Source organism: Bufo bufo, chromosome 8 (genome assembly GCF_905171765.1).
Source record: "Bufo bufo chromosome 8, aBufBuf1.1, whole genome shotgun sequence".
NCBI lineage: Eukaryota > Metazoa > Chordata > Amphibia > Anura > Bufonidae > Bufo > Bufo bufo.
In genome coordinates, this window is record NC_053396.1 from 183,360,767 (window position 1) to 183,377,033 (window position 16,267).

At 44.7% G+C, this 16,267-nt stretch overlaps 1 protein-coding gene across 2 annotated transcripts in view; it reads left to right on the forward strand.

Moving 5' to 3' along the window:
* Positions 1-16,267, forward strand: part of LOC120977519 (cytochrome P450 2F2-like) — a 281,082-nt gene that overhangs the window by 243,245 nt on the left and 21,570 nt on the right. For both annotated transcript variants that reach the window (XM_040405509.1, XM_040405510.1), the window contains exons 3-5: positions 6,706-6,868; positions 10,209-10,358; positions 15,496-15,656. In XM_040405509.1, coding sequence (XP_040261443.1) covers positions 6,706-6,868; positions 10,209-10,358; positions 15,496-15,656 — 474 coding nt within the window. The remainder of the gene's footprint in view (positions 1-6,705; positions 6,869-10,208; positions 10,359-15,495; positions 15,657-16,267) is intronic.

Here is a 16,267-nt window from a genome sequence, read left to right on the forward strand (position 1 = left end):
AGCAGTGCCGGACTGGTGTGGCTCTTGGCTTCCAGGCACAACAACCGCAGCTCAACATGGCAACGTCTCACCTGGAACATCGGATAGGTTCTGGGGAGCTTGGGGGGCGCAGCGGAAGAGGCGGTAGCAGTGGAAAAGGAGAAGTCAGCCGAGAAGGAGGATGGAGTAGTAGGAGGAGAAGAAGAAGCAGGCCTGCATGCAATCCGTGGCGGTAACACCAAATCCACATGAGAATGGATGGGAAAATAATTCCTCTGACTTGTGTGGAGGGGCTATGGTGGTGATGGTGGATTTTGGGGTGCACACAGCTAAGAGTGAGGAGGGTGCAGATACAGAGGATGAGGAGGGTGTAGAAGCGGAAGGGTGAGTAAGCCAATCAACCAACTCTGGTGAGTCCTTTGAAGTAAACGCACACACCTTCTCCAACTTCCCACTTAGGCTCTGGCCTGGTGCACCAGCCTGACCTTTACCACCCCTGCAGAAGTCCTTAGAGAAAAGCAGTATTTGAAGAAGCAGGTATATTGCAGGCCTCAATCAATATTTGGTGGAAGCAGGTATATCTAACACCTAAATCAGTCTATTGTGGAAGCAGGTATGACACACTCCTCAATCAGTTTTTTTGGGGGGTCAACTGGTATATCAATTGTTGCAATTAGTTGTTCCAATAGCGTTTGTCCCTCTATATAGCTGCAGTATAGCAGCAGAACCGCACACAACTGCTGCACAGTTCAAATGCACTATATAGAAAGTATATTATAGGTATATCACACCGCTGCCTCAATCAGTTTTTTTTGGGGGCAACTGATATATCACACCTGTTGCAATTAGTTATTCCAATAGCGTTTGTCCCTCTATATAGCTGCGGTATCGCAGCAGAACCACACACAACTGCTGCACAGTTCAAATGTACTAAATAGAAAGTATATTATAGGTATATCACACCCCTGATCACACCCCTGCCTCAATCATTTTTTTTTTTGGGCGGCTACTGGTATATCACACCTGTTGCAATTAGTTGTTTCAATAGCATTTGTCCCTCTATATAGCTGCAGTATAGCAGCAGAACTGCACGCAACTGCTGCACAGTTCAAATGCACTATATAGAAAGTATATTATAGGTATATCACACCCCTGCCTCAATCAGTTTTTTTGCCGGGCAACTGGTATATCACACCTGTTGCAATTAGTTGTTCCAATAGCGTTTGTCCCTCTATATAGCTGCGGTATCGCAGCAGAACCGCACACAACTGCTGCACAGTTCAAATGTACTATATAGAAAGTATATTATAGGTATATCACACCCCTGATCACACCCCTGCCTCAATCATTTTTTTTGGGGGGGCAACTGGTATATCACACCCATTGCAATTAGTTGTTCTGATACCGTTTGAACTTCTATATAGCTGCGGTATAGCAGCAGAACCACACACAACTGCTGCACAGTTCAAATGCACTATATAGAAAGTATATTATAGGTATATCACACCCCTGCCTCAATCAGTTTTCTTGGGGAGCAACTGGTATATCGCAACCATTGCAATTAGTTTTTCCAATAGCGTTTGTCCCTCTATATAGCTGCGGTATTGCGGTAGAACCGCACACAACTGCTGCACAGTTCAAATGCACTATATAGAAAGTATATTATAGGTATATCACACCCCTGCCTCAATCAGTTTTTTTGGGGGGCAACTGGTATATTGCAACCATTGCAATTAGTTGTTCCAATAGCGTTTGTCTCTCCATATAGCTGCAGTATCGCAGCAGAACTGCACACAACTGCTGCACAGTTCAAATGCACTATATAGAAAGTATATTATAGGTATATCAAACCCCTGCCTCAATCAGTTTTTTTGTGGGCAAGTGATATATCACACCTGTTGCAATTACTTGTTCCAATAGCGTTTGTCCCTCTATATAGCTGCGATATTGCAGCAGAACCGCACACAACTGCTGCACAGTTCAAATGCACTATATAGAAAGTATATTATAGGTATATCACACCCCTGCCTCAATCATTTTTTTGGGGGGGCAACTTTTATATCACACCCGTTGCAATTAGTTGTTTCAATAGCATTTGTCCCTCTATATAGCTTCAGTATAGCAGCAGAACTGCACGCAACTGCTGTACAGTTCAAATGCACTATATAGAAAGTATATTATAGGAATATCACACCCCTGCCTTAATCAGTTTTTTTGCGGGGCAACTGGTATATCGCAACCGTTGCAATTAGTTGTTCCAATAGCGTTTGTCCCTCTATATAGCTGCAGTATCGCAGAAGAACCACACACAACTACTGCATAGCTCAAATGCATTATATAGAAAATATATTATAGGTATATCACACTCCTACCTCAATCAGTTTTTTTTGGGGGGCAACTGGTATATCACACCCATTGCAATTAGTTGTTCCAATAGCGTTTGTCCCTCTATATAGCTGCGGTATCGCAGCAGAACCACACACAACTGCTGCACAGTTCAAATGCACTATATAGAAAGTATATTATAGGTATATCACACCCCTGATCACACCCCTGCCTCAATCATTTTTTTTGGGGGGGCAACTGGTATATCACACCCATTGCAATTAGTTGTTCTGATACCGTTTGAACTTCTATATAGCTGCGGTATAGCAGCAGAACCACACACAACTGCTGCACAGTTCAAATGCACTATATAGAAAGTATATTATAGGTATATCACACCCCTGCCTCAATCAGTTTTCTTGGGGAGCAACTGGTATATCGCAACCATTGCAATTAGTTTTTCCAATAGCGTTTGTCCCTCTATATAGCTGCGGTATTGCGGTAGAACCGCACACAACTGCTGCACAGTTCAAATGCACTATATAGAAAGTATATTATAGGTATATCACACCCCTGCCTCAATCAGTTTTTTTGGGGGGCAACTGGTATATTGCAACCATTGCAATTAGTTGTTCCAATAGCGTTTGTCTCATCCATATAGCTGCAGTATCGCAGCAGAACTGCACACAACTGCTGCACAGTTCAAATGCACTATATAGAAAGTATATTATAGGAATATCACACCCCTGCCTTAATCAGTTTTTTTGCGGGGCAACTGGTATATCGCAACCGTTGCAATTAGTTGTTCCAATAGCGTTTGTCCCTCTATATAGCTGCAGTATCGCAGAAGAACCACACACAACTACTGCATAGCTCAAATGCATTATATAGAAAATATATTATAGGTATATCACACTCCTACCTCAATCAGTTTTTTTTGGGGGGCAACTGGTATATCACACCCATTGCAATTAGTTGTTCCAATAGCGTTTGTCCCTCTATATAGCTGCGGTATCGCGGCAGAACCACACACAACTGCTGCACAGTTCAAATGCACTATATAGAAAGTATATTATAGGTATATCACACCCCTGCCTCAATCATTTTTTTTTTGGGGGCAACTTGTATATCACATCCGTTGCAATTAGTTGTTTCAATAGCGTTTGTCCTATATAGCTGCGGTATCGCAGCAGAACCTCTCACAACTGCTACACAGTTCAAATACACTATATAGAAAGTATATTATAGGTATATCACACCCCTGCCTAAATCAGTTTTTTGGGGGGGGCAACTGGTATATCCCACCCATTGCAATTAGTTGTTCAAATATTGTTTGTCCCTCTATATAGCTGCGGTATCACAGAAGAACCGCACACAGTACAAATGCACTATAATATACTTTCTATGTTAGAAAGCACACAGCCTGTCTAAAAACAAAGTCACCACCTGGATTTAACTAAGGAAATAGTTATGAGCCTCCAATTTGATAATTTCTGCACGGGCGATTATCTTTCAGCTGGCAACAAGTTATTTAACCCCAACTGGTGCAATGAGTTGCTTCTCATTTCTTAAACAACCATGTTTAAAGTTGTTAGTCTGTTTGAGAAGGGTCAAATCATTTGCATGCATCAACCGCACACAACTACTGCATAGCTCAAATGCATTATATAGAAAATATATTATAGGTATATCACACTCCTACCTCAATCAGTTTTTTTGGGGGGGCAACTGGTATATCACACCCATTGCAATTAGTTGTTCTGATACCGTTTGAACTTCTATATAGCTGCGGTATCGCAGCAGAACCACACACAACTGCTGTACAGTTCAAATGCACTATATAGAAAGTATATTATAGGTATATCACACCCCTGCCTCAATCACTTTTTTTGGGGAGCAACTGGTATATCGCAACCATTGCAATTAGTTGTTCCAATAGCGTTTGTCCCTCTATATAGCTGCGGTATCGCGGCAGAACCGCACACAACTGCTGCTCAGTTTAAAAGCACTATATAGAAAGTAAATTATAGGTATATTACACCCCTGCCTCAATCAGTTTTTTTGGGGGGCAACTAGTATATCACACCCATTGCAATTAGTTGTTCTGATACAGTTTGAACTTCTACATAGCTGCGGTATCGCAGCAGAACCACACACAACTGCTGTACAGTTCAAATGTACTATATAGAAAGTATATTATAGGTATATCACACCCCTGCCTAAATCAGTTTTTTTGGGGGGGCAACTGGTATATCCCACCCGTTGCAATTAGTTGTTCAAATATTGTTTGTCCCTCTATATAGCTGCGGTATCGCAGCAGAACCGCACACAGTACAAATGCACTATAATATACTTTCTATGTTAGAAAGTACACAGCCTGTCTAAAAACAAAGTCACCACCTGGATTTAACTAAGCAAATAGTTATGAGCCTCCAATTTGATAATTTCTGCACGGGCGATTATCTTTCAGCTGGCAACAAGTTATTTAACCCCAACTGGTGCAATGAGTTGCTTCTCATTTCTTAAACAACCATGTTTAAAGATGTTAGTCTGTTTGAGAAGGGTCAAATCATTTGCATGCATCAAGCAGAGAAAACATCTAAGGAGATTGCAGAAACTACTAAAATTGGGTTAAGAACTGTCCAATGCATTATTAAAAACTGGAAGGATAGTGGGGACCTATTGTATTCGAGGAAGAAATGTGGCGGGAAAAAAAATCCTGAATGATCATGATCGGCGATCACTTAAATGTTTGGTGAAATCAAATCAAAGAAAAACAAAAGTAGAACTCAGGGCTATGTTTAATAGTTAAAGTAAGAGCATTTCCACACGCACAATGTGAAGGGAACCCAAGGGGTTGGGCATGAACAGCTGTGTAGCCGTAAGAAAACCACTAATCAGTGAGGCAAACCAGAAAAAAAGGCTTTAATTTGCTAGGGAGCATAAAGATTAGACTCTGGAGCAATGGAAGATGGTCATGAGTCAAGATTTACCCTGTTCCAGAGTGATAGGCGCATCAGGGTAAGAAGAGAAGAAGAGATGAAGTGATGCACCCATCATGCCTAGTGCCTACTGTACAAGCCTGTTGGGGCAGTGCTATGAGCTGGGGTTGCTGCAGTTGGTCAGGTCTATGTTCAGCAACAGTATGTGCTCCAAGAATGAGGTCAGCTGACTACCTGAACATACTGAATGACCAGGTTATTCCATCAATGGATTTTTTCTTCCCTGATGGCATGGGCATATTCCAAAAAGTGAAAGAGTGGTTCAGGGAGAAGGATACATCATTTTCACGCATGGATTGGCCACCACAGAGTCCAGACCTTAACCCCCTTGAGTTTCTTTGGGATGTGCTGGAGAAGGCTTTGCGCAGCGGTCAGACTCTACCATCATCAATGCACAATTTTGGTGAAAAATTAATGCAACACTGGATGTAAATAAATCTTGTGACATTGCAGAAGCTTATCGAAACAATGCCACAACGAATGCGTGCCGTAATCAAAGCTAAAGGCGGTCCAACAAGTGTGTGACCTTTTTTTTTTGGGTGGCGACTCTTTTTTTTGGACAGGCAGTGTATATTATAAGTATATCACACCCCTCTGTATATAACACTTATCGAGAACACACCAATACCAGTCCTTAAAAGGACTTTTGTGGCCCTATTAGCTATCGTTTGGTGTCCCTAACAGCCTGTCCCTGCTCCACAAAGCAACCTCTCCCTACACTGACAAAATACAGAATGTAAAATGGCAGCAAGATCTGGTTCTGTTATAGGGTGGGGGTGTGTCCATGTGCTGAAACGTCTCAATTGGCTGTCCTGTCCCACCTGATGGATGTGTCATGGGTCAAAGTTTGGCGCAATGCAAAAGAATATTGCCATATGTTCGCATGTTCGGCGGATATCGAACACTCAAAGTTCGCCGCAAACCGACCGCCGGGTGAACCGCAAGACCATTACTATCACACACCCAAACAGTTGTACTTGATCTTTTAGGGTAATAACAGGTAAGGCTTAGCTGTTTAATTGTGCCCGCTAGTAGGTAATTTACCGAACTTTCCTCTGGCATCCATCGGAGGGCGCCGCACTGTGCAGCACAAGGGTCTCAGCATTTGTGCTGGGTGTATGTAAATTTATTGTGTGTTCCCAGCATTTGTGGTCATGCTCATTGTCACGTTTAAGTTAAATAATGTTTTGGCAAAAGCGGGTGTTGGGGTTGCTTTCTTCGTTTGTGACTTTGCTGTATCCTGGGGAGCCCACCCCAGTACATGGCTTACAGTTATATGTGCATGGCTACAGAACTACTTGTATACCAAGGGCTGTTATAGTAAACATCATAGAACATGTCATGGCATGGGACAATCAGATAATAATATGTCATGTAAAATAATTCTTTTTTTTCCTAGTTGTCGAAAACATATGGCGACTTCTTTACTTTGTATGAAGGGAGCCAGCCGGTTATTGTGTTATGTAGTTATGATGCCATCAAAGAGACTTTAATTGACAAAGCAGATGAGTTCAGTGGACGAGCCTATTTTCCTTCGTTCTTTGACTTTACCAAAGGAGATGGTGAGTATTGCATCGGGTAGGCCTGTTCCCGCTGTGTTAGATATTGGCTCTTTCTTTCAACTCAGTGGATGATTATTTTGCCACTTCCTTTCTTATCGAGGTTCCAGGAGAAAATAGGGATAATGATGGTCCTAGTCAATACATGGTAACATAGTTTATAAGGCTGAAAAAAAGACATCTGTCATCCAGTTCAGCCTGTTTTTCTGCAAGTTGATCAAGAGGAAGGCAAAAAAAAAAAAAAAAACTGTAGGTAGAAGCCAATTTTCCTCACTTTAGTGGAAATAAATTCCTCCCCAACTCCAATCAGACAATCAGAATAATTCCCTGGATCAGAACCCATCTCTAGTGGCTATAACCTGTAATATTATCGGCAGTACTGTGCTATTAAAAAATTAACTACAAAATGTTGTCCTTCTGTAGCAGTCAGCACAGATAGATAAAGCTCTTACATATGGATAGGGACAGTGGCGTAACTACCAGGGAAGCAGGGGAAGCGGCTGCTTCGTGGCCCGGGCTGACAAGGGGCCCGGGAGCAGTGTCTCTCACACACACACTTACTGTGTGTACATAATTTTACATTTTCAGGCCCGCCCACCCCTCCCATCCCTCCTACACCCCCATTCATTAACACAGGGCCCGCTTCGCCTCCATCCATGATTATCTGCTGAGCTGCCTTTTCTGCCTGCATATCGTGACACCTGCCAGAGAACAAGTCGGCAGCGCGCTATGCAAATGAATCTCTTCCGGCAGTCCGCCCACCAAATTAAGTCCTCCTCAAGGGGCGGGGAGTCTGGGAGAAGCAGCACATCATGGCAGCGGGCGAAGGGAGGCACAACAAGCATGCACAGCACTCATTTTTTCAGGTATGTGCCTGGGCCCCCCTGCCCCCCCCCTCCCCCCTGCCCCCCTTGCCTGCTGCATCTGCACTAGTACACAGTGGTTCTGGGGCCTCTCTGGGCATGAGGAAAGAGGAGGGCAGGGCAGAGTCAAAGTAGTTAACCCTTTCCTCCTCTCCCAGTCGGTCAAGTTCACAGACTGGGAGAGGAGAGGAGGTAAGACCAGGTCCGGCAGCAGGCAAAGTTCTGAGTGTGCAGCCATGGCAGGCTGCAGCATGTAGCTGCCACAGGCTGCCATCCCAGTCCCACCAACCTCCTATATAATAAAATGCATGCATCTGCTTCTGTTATAGTACAGGAGGCTGGCAGATGCTGGGATTGCCACCTGGCAGCTGCATTCTGAAGTCTTCAGCATGTAGCTGCCAGGTAGCCAGATCACAACCTCTGCCCACGCTTCCTCTGCCAGCCTCCTGTACTATAGCATGCGGTACATGGCAGCCTCCCCTCTTTGCTTGCTGTTGCGCCATCTACTAGTGCTTATTATGGCACTCTTTTAAGTTACATATACACAAATGTGATGCCAGGATGGTTCTGGGCTGGCATCGGGTGCATGCATATGTGTGTCATAATAAGCACTAGTACATGGCAGAGCAGCGGAGGCAGAGAGGGGAGGCTGCCACGTACCACATTATAGTACAGGAGGCTGGCAGAGGAAGGAGTGGGCAGAGGTTGGGATGAAAGTTCCAATCACCCCCTTTCACAGTGTTTTAAATATAGGTAAATAAACATAAAAAAAAACCTTTGCCATGTCCAAAAATGTCTTCATTATTAAAAAATATAAATAATTTTCATTCAAAAAGGGTACCAATAAAAACTACAATTCATCCACCTGAAAAAAAGCTTCAGCTCTTTAGGCAGAAATCTAAAAAAAAGTTTTAGCTGTCAAAAAATGGTGATACAAAGACAAATATGTTTTTTCAAAGGTTTTATTTTAAGTAAGGGTCCATTCACACGTCCGTTGTTCTGGGTCCGCATCCGTTCCACAATTTTGCGGAACAGGTGCAAACCCATTCATTTCAATAGGGCCGCAAAAGATGCGGACAGCACACCGTGTGCTGTCCGCATCCGTAGTTCCATTCCGCGGCCCCCGCAAAATAAGATGGAACATGTCCTATTCTTGTCTGCAATTGCGGACAAGAATAGGCATTTCTATCATAGGGAACTATCAAAATGCGGAACTCACACGGCTGGTATCCGTGTTTTGTGGACCGCAAAACACTTGCAGACATCTGAATGGACCCTAAGGGAGGGGGGCCCTGTAAAAAAATTTGCTGTGGGGCCCAGTCAGTTTTAGTTACACCCCTGGATAGGGAGCACACTGACAGTTTGCTGCTGCTGTGAGGGGAAGATGATATCTGAAGAGTAGTCTTCATGATAATAGCAGGCAGAATTTGGTGGTGCTGCTCTTTCCAAACTGAATTCATACACTGTATTATTACTAGAGATGAGCGAACTTCTATTTTAAGTTCGGCGTCTAAAGTTCGGCTTCCGGTTAGCGGAGGATCCCGATATGGATTCTGAATTCCGTTGTGGTCCGTGGTAGCGGAATCAATAATTGCCATTATTGATTCCGCTACCACGGACCACAATGGAATTCGGAATCCATATCGGGATCCTCCGCTAACCGGAAGCCGAACTTTAGACGCCGAACTTAAAACAGAAGTTCGCTCATCTCTAATTATTACCTCTTCTTTTACCTATGTTGTTTCATGTATTGTTCTCTGCTGCCATCTGCTGGCCGGAATTTGAATGCTGCTTGCCTTGTTCTTGTTATTAAAGTTTTTCTCTGCTGGGCGTGGCTTTAAGCAGCCTTGGTCCTTGTCACTTCCTGCAGCCATTTTCAGTGCTGCATTCCTGTGTGACTGGAGATTCACACCTTGGCTTGTGAAGGCATGAGTTTTTGACCAGCAGTTAGCCTCAGGAAAGACATCCACGCGACAGCATCTACTCTACTACTGCATTACTGTATTGCATCATCGTATGTCGCTGCTTTGGATCAAATAAACCCACGTTTGATTGCATCCTCGTGTCTACGTCTGGGTCCATCTAACCTGGGCATCTGCCGGTCCGGTCTGCTCCACTGCTTGGATACGAAGGTAGGACAGTCACACAGTCATTATCAGTTACACCTTTATTCGCCTTCATGTGGGGACAGAACATTAGGATAACAGTATGGCAGTGATAGGCCTAGATACAGATGCTCACAGAAGTGCATTTCACTAATTAGTGTGATATGAGAGTCACTACTCAAGTAGTAGTCAAGTGAGACTGTTTGCTTTGCTAAAAGTCCAAACAAGGAGGACGTTAAGGAGCCAGAACAGGAAATAGAAGATATGGAGTGACTTAAAATAATTATTTGGAAACTATCCATAAAACCATCCAGGAATTTTCTGTTACAGAAAAGAATCTGATGGTAGTGTCATTTTTTTTATTGCATTGCACAGATTTTGCATTTAGTAGTGGTGAAAAATGGAAGGCGCTGAGACGTTTTTCCGTGCTAACACTGAATAATTTTGGAGTTGGAAAACGCAGCTTCGAGGACAGGATTCGTGAAGAGGCCGGGTTTTTGTGTGATTTGCTGAGGAAAACAAATGGTAGAGTTTCATTTTTTTTAATGATTATTATTAGAATGTTTTTCCTATAATTTTTACATTTAATCCTCTAGATTGGTCATCAGCATCTGATTGGTGGGAGTCTGATACTCAGGACCCCTGATCAGCTGTTTGAGAAGGCAGCAGTGCTTGCAGTAGCACCAGGGGAGGGCTGGCAGCCTTAGTCCTGGGGGGCAAATCCAGTCAAGTGGCCCATTTTTAGCCCGCCCATTATTAAAAGCCCCTCCTACATATAATAGGCCACACCCAACACACACGGTACAGCTGACATTCTATAGTTGCGGCCTGTCTCTACACATCATACGGGGAGGGGGAGCCTGTCCTGGCTGCACTGCCTGCTTATACAACAAGCTACAGCCAGGAAGCTCCTTCGCTCTCCTCCCTCCCCAGATCCTGCTCAAGGCTTGTGGTTCCCCCCACCATCTGCCACCCGCCCGTGGCCTGCTGCCCCCTTTCGTCGTCCTCACCCAGCTCTGAATCCTCCTTCTGCAAATGGCAGGAGGAGGAGCCGGAGCATCTCCTCTCCTACATAGCACCACATACCTCTTACATCCAGTGATGTCACCTTTGATGTAGACGTTCTCTTTCCTCATCTTCTCCATTCAGACCAGACCGCCATGATGATTTTTCTGCCATCTCCCGTCTCTGCAGAGATTGAGAAACAGACATTAGTTTCCTGCCACCCCAATACTATACTGCAGAAACAGTCCCCCTGGAAATACTACTACCACACAGATAGTGCCCCTAATACTGTACCCGCTATGCCCCCAATACTATACTGCAGAAACAGTCCCCCTGGAAATACTACTACCACACAGATAGTGCCCCCTTAAACAATTATTGGCACACAGTGCTCTAAAAAATAACTGCGCCCAGACACTAATAGTATAAAGATAATGTCCCCCAAAAATAATTGTGCTAAGCTGATACTATGCCAGGGTGCCCCCAAAGTAACAGTGCTCCCCAAAATCCCACCAATAAAAATAATTATCTGCCAGAGCACACTTAGTAGTAATAATGCCCCTCTAGTAATATGTTCCTCATAGCCCCCCAGTAGTAGTAAAGCTCCCCATAATACCCCCTAGTAGTACTAATTTTCCCTATAATATGACAGTACATGAAATACCCCCGCTTAGTGCCCGCAGTTGAGCTAATGTCCCCATAATGTATGCCAGTATAAAATACCCCTATATACAGTTGCAAGAAAAAGTATGTGAACCCTTTGTAATTATATGGATTTCTGCACAAATTGGTCATAAAGTGTGATCTGATCTTCATCTAAGTCACAACAATAGACAATCACAGTCTGCTTAAACTAATAACACACAAAGAATTAAATGTTACCATGTTTTTATTGAACACACCATGTAAACATTCACAGTGCAGGTGGAAAAAGTATGTGAACCCTTGGATTTAATAACTGGTTGAACCTCCTTTGGCAGCAATAACTTCAACCAAATGTTTCCAGTAGTTGCAGATCAGACGTGCACAACGGTCAGGAGTAATTCTTGACCATTCCTCTTTACAGAACTGTTTCAGTTCAGCAATATTCTTGGGATGTCTGGTGTGAATCGCTTTCGTGAGGTCATGCCACAGCATCTCAATTGGGTTGAGGTCAGAACTCTGACTGGGCCACTCCAGAAGGCGTATTTTCTTCTGTTTAAGCCATTCTGTTGTTGATTTACTTCTATGCTTTGGGTCGTTGTCCTATTGCAACACCCATCTTCTGTTGAGCTTGAGCTGGTGGACAGATGGCCTTAAGTTCTCCTGCAAAATGTCTTGATAAACTTGGGAATTCATTTTTCCTTCGATGATAGCAATCCGTCCAGGCTCTGACGCAGCAAAGCAGCCCCAAAACCATGATGCCCCCACCACCATATTTTACAATTGGGATGAGGTTTTGATGTTGGTGTGCTTTGCCTCTTTTTCTCCACACATAGTGTTGTGTGTTTCTTCCAAACAACTCAACTTTGGTTTCACCTGTCCACAGAATATTTTGCCAGTACTGCTGTGGAACATCCAGGTGCTCTTGTGAAAACTGTAAACGTGCAGCAATGTTTTTTTTGGACAGCAGTGGCTTCCTCTGTGGTATCCTCCCATGAAATCCATTCTTGTTTAGTGTTTTTTGTATCATAGATTCGCTAACAGGGATGTTAGCATATGCAAGAGGCTTTTGTAAGTCTTTAGCTGACACTTTAGGATTCTTCTTCACCTCATTGAGCAGTCTGCGCTATGCTCTTGCAGTCATCTTTACAGGATGGCCACTCCTAGGGAGAGTAGCAGCAGTGCTGACCTTTCTCCATTTATAGACTATTTGTCTTACCGTGGACTGATGAACAGCAAGGCTTTTGGAGATACTTTTATAACCCTTTTTAGCTTTATGCAAGTCAACAATTCCTAATCGTAGGTCTTCTGAGAGCTCTTTTGTGCGAGGCATCATTCACATCAGGCAATGCTTCTTGTGAAAAGCAAACCCAGAACTGGTGTGTGTTTTTTATAAGGCAGGACAGCTGTAACCAACACCTCCAATCTCATCTCATTGATTGGACACCAGTTGGCTGAAACCTCACTCCAATTATCTCTTGGAGATGTCATTAGTCTAGGGGTTCACATACTTTTTCCACCTGCACTGTGAATGTTTACATGGTGTGTTCAATAAAAACATTTAACATTTAATTCTTTGTGTGTTATTAGTTTAAGCAGACTGTGATTGTCTATTGTTGTGACTTAGATGAAGATCAGATCACATTTCATGACAAATTTGTGCAGAAATCTATATCATTCCAAAGGGTTCACATACTTTTTCTTGCAACTGTAGTGCCCCAGTAAATGCCCTCATACTGCTCCTCTCCCCCTTCCCCATAGTGTCCCCCATAATATGCCAGTAAAAAAAAATGCCCCTTAGTGCCCCCAGCAGATGCCCCTATAGTGCTCCTCTCCCCTACAATGTGCCAGTAAAAAAATGCCCCTTCTTAGTGCCACCATATGCCCCAATAGTGCTCCACTCCCCCATAGTGCCCCAAATAATGCCACATAGTGCCGCTCTCCCCTATAGTGCCTCCCATAATGTGCCAGTAAAAAATGCCCCCTTAGTGCTACCAAATGCCATAGTGCCCCCCATAATGTTCCAATACAAAAGGACCCTTTAGAGCCCCCACTTCCCCATAGTGCCCCCAAATAATGCCCCTATAGTAACACCAGATGCCCCATAGTGCTGCTCTCCCCTATAGTGCCCCCCAGAATGTGCCAATAATTAAAAAAAGCCCCTTTAGAGCCCCCAGATACCCCCATAGTGCTCCTCTCCCCCATGGTGCCCCCCCATAATGTGCCAGTAAGAAATGCTACCATAGTGCCAGCTCCTCCAATAGTGCCAGCTCCCCTCATAGTGCCAGTTCCCCCCCATAGTGCCAGCCCCCCATAGTGCCAGCTCACCCCCATAGTGCCAGCTCCCCCCCATAGTGCCAGCCCCCTTATAGTGCCAGCTCCCCCCCATAGTGCCAGCCCCCTCATAGTGCCAGCCCTCTTATAGTGCCAGCCCCCCCATAGTGCCAGCCCCCCCATAGCGTCAGCCCCCCCATAGTGCCAGCTCCCACATAGTGCCAGCTCCCCCATAGTGCCAGCTCCCCCCATAGTGCCCCCCATAGTGCTAGCTCCCCCATAGTGCCAGCCCCCCCTATAGTGCCAGCTTCCCCATAGTGCCAGCTCCCCCATAGTGCCAGCCCCCCCATAGTGCCAGCCCCCCCATAGTGCCAGCTCCCATATAGTGCCAACTCCCCTTACAGTGCAAGCCTCCCCATAGTGCCCCCCCATAGTGCTAGCTCCCCCTATAGTGCCAGCCCCCCCTATAGTGCCAGCTCCCCCATAGTTCCAGCCCCCCTATAGTGCCAGCTCCCCCTATAGTGCCCCCCCATAGTGCTAGCTCCCCCAAAGTGCCAGATCCCCCCCCAAAGTGCCAGATCCCCCCCTATAGTGCCAGCTCCCCCTATAGTGCAAGCCCCCCCATAGTGCCAGATCCCCCCCCCATAGTGCCAGCCCTCCCGCAAAGAAGAAGAAAAAAAAAACACTAATACTTACCTCCATCAGCAGCGATGTAAGCCTCTTCTGGCCTGTGTCCCTGCTGTGTGGTGCCCGGCTCAGGCGTCGCGATGATAATGACGTCATCGCGCTGCCTGAGCCGGCCTCTGATAGGCTGCAGGCATTAGTGCCTGCGTCCTATCAGAAGAACAGGGGAGGGACACGCCTCTCCCTCCCCTGCCCCACAGCCTGAGCACACAGCACGGCCGCAATTACATCCAGGGCCGCACCGCCTGTGGTGATCGGCGGTGCGGCCCTGAAAAATTAAAAAAATTAAAAATAATATTTCAAGACCCAACGGCCCAGCGGCCGTTTATTTAGGGCGGCCTGGGGGGCAATTGCCTCCCTGCCCCCCTGCCCAGCCCGCCCCTGAGTAGCACCATGGCCTTCTCCAGCTTTTCCTAGGCCGCGTGATGTCATGTTCATTGGTCACGTGGCCTAGGTGTAGCTCAGCCTCATAGAAGTGAAAGGGGCTGAGCGCGAGCAGAGAGAAGGCCCCGGTGCTTCTTCAAGAGCCTCTGCCTGCTGAAACAGACTATCGTCAGGGGTCCTGGGTGTAGGACTAACTGTTGTTCTATACAATGGTCAAATTACACTTTCATACAGCTGCTTTAATAATCATGCTATACTATCACCACACAACAAAAAATATATATTGGTGTGCCTTACAAGTAAGTACTGCCACACAGTGGTAAAATAGTACCAACATACAGTGAGCACAGTGGTAAAATAGTACCAACATACAGTGAGCAAAGAACTGTTTTATGCATACAGTACCATAATAGCAATGTAAGGTCTATGTATTACAGCTATATGAGGCACCCGATTCAGCAGAAGCAGTTGATATACCCTATGCCGTCCTATAACACTGACTGATTTTTTGACCACCATAAACTCCACACTTCTATAAATCCTATGTTTGAGGATCAGCTATTATCAAGAAAAGGCCTTGTTACTCCACACAACTATTTGGAAAGCCACGCCAACACATTGCTCTTGTGTATATTGAGTTTTAACTATTGATTTCCTTTTTTTATTCTTTTAGGAACTTCAATAAATCCCAATTACCATATACTACGTTCTATGTCCAATGTGATTTGCTCCGTGGTGTTTGGTAGCCGGTTTGATTATCAAAATGAGCATTTCCAAAAACTGGTGAAATGTGTTCAAGACAACGTTGCTCTCATGAGCACACGCTGGGGACTAGTAAGTAAAATTTTAGATTTCAGGAAATCTTAAATACTTGACGTTTTAGATTTAGTTCTCATGCACTTAGCATAGACTTGGGCACCAGGTCTATGGTTTTGCCATATGGTGCTTCTGTAACAACGCTTCCTTGGTTCTTTACTTTCTTGTTTCATTACTACATTGCAATAGTAGACTGAATTTACATGTACAAAACAGTAAAGGAAAAGGAACAATTTTGGGTCAAAATTTACATAACATTTAAAGTCTGCAAAAAACTAAGTCTTAAAGGGTTTAAAACTTATTCCCCCCTTACAATTTGATGTTCTCCTCTTTCTGTTTATCATTGTCGCCATTATGTACTCCATTTTTTTGTCCCAGTACATCATTCATTTTCTTGGGAAGCGCCAGCGCTGCCCCATTGTTGCTGATGTCTTGATGTTTGAAGATACCTGGCATCAGCCATAGTCCATGCACAGCTCAACACTGATGATGATTTTTCTGTGTAAGAATGGACCAGTAAGAGGACATAGGACATATTATGTGAAGGCACTGGCGTACATACAGGAGTCGCAGGGGTCGCAGTTGCGACTGGGCCCGGCTCTCCAGGGGACCCCCCCAGGCCACTGGCA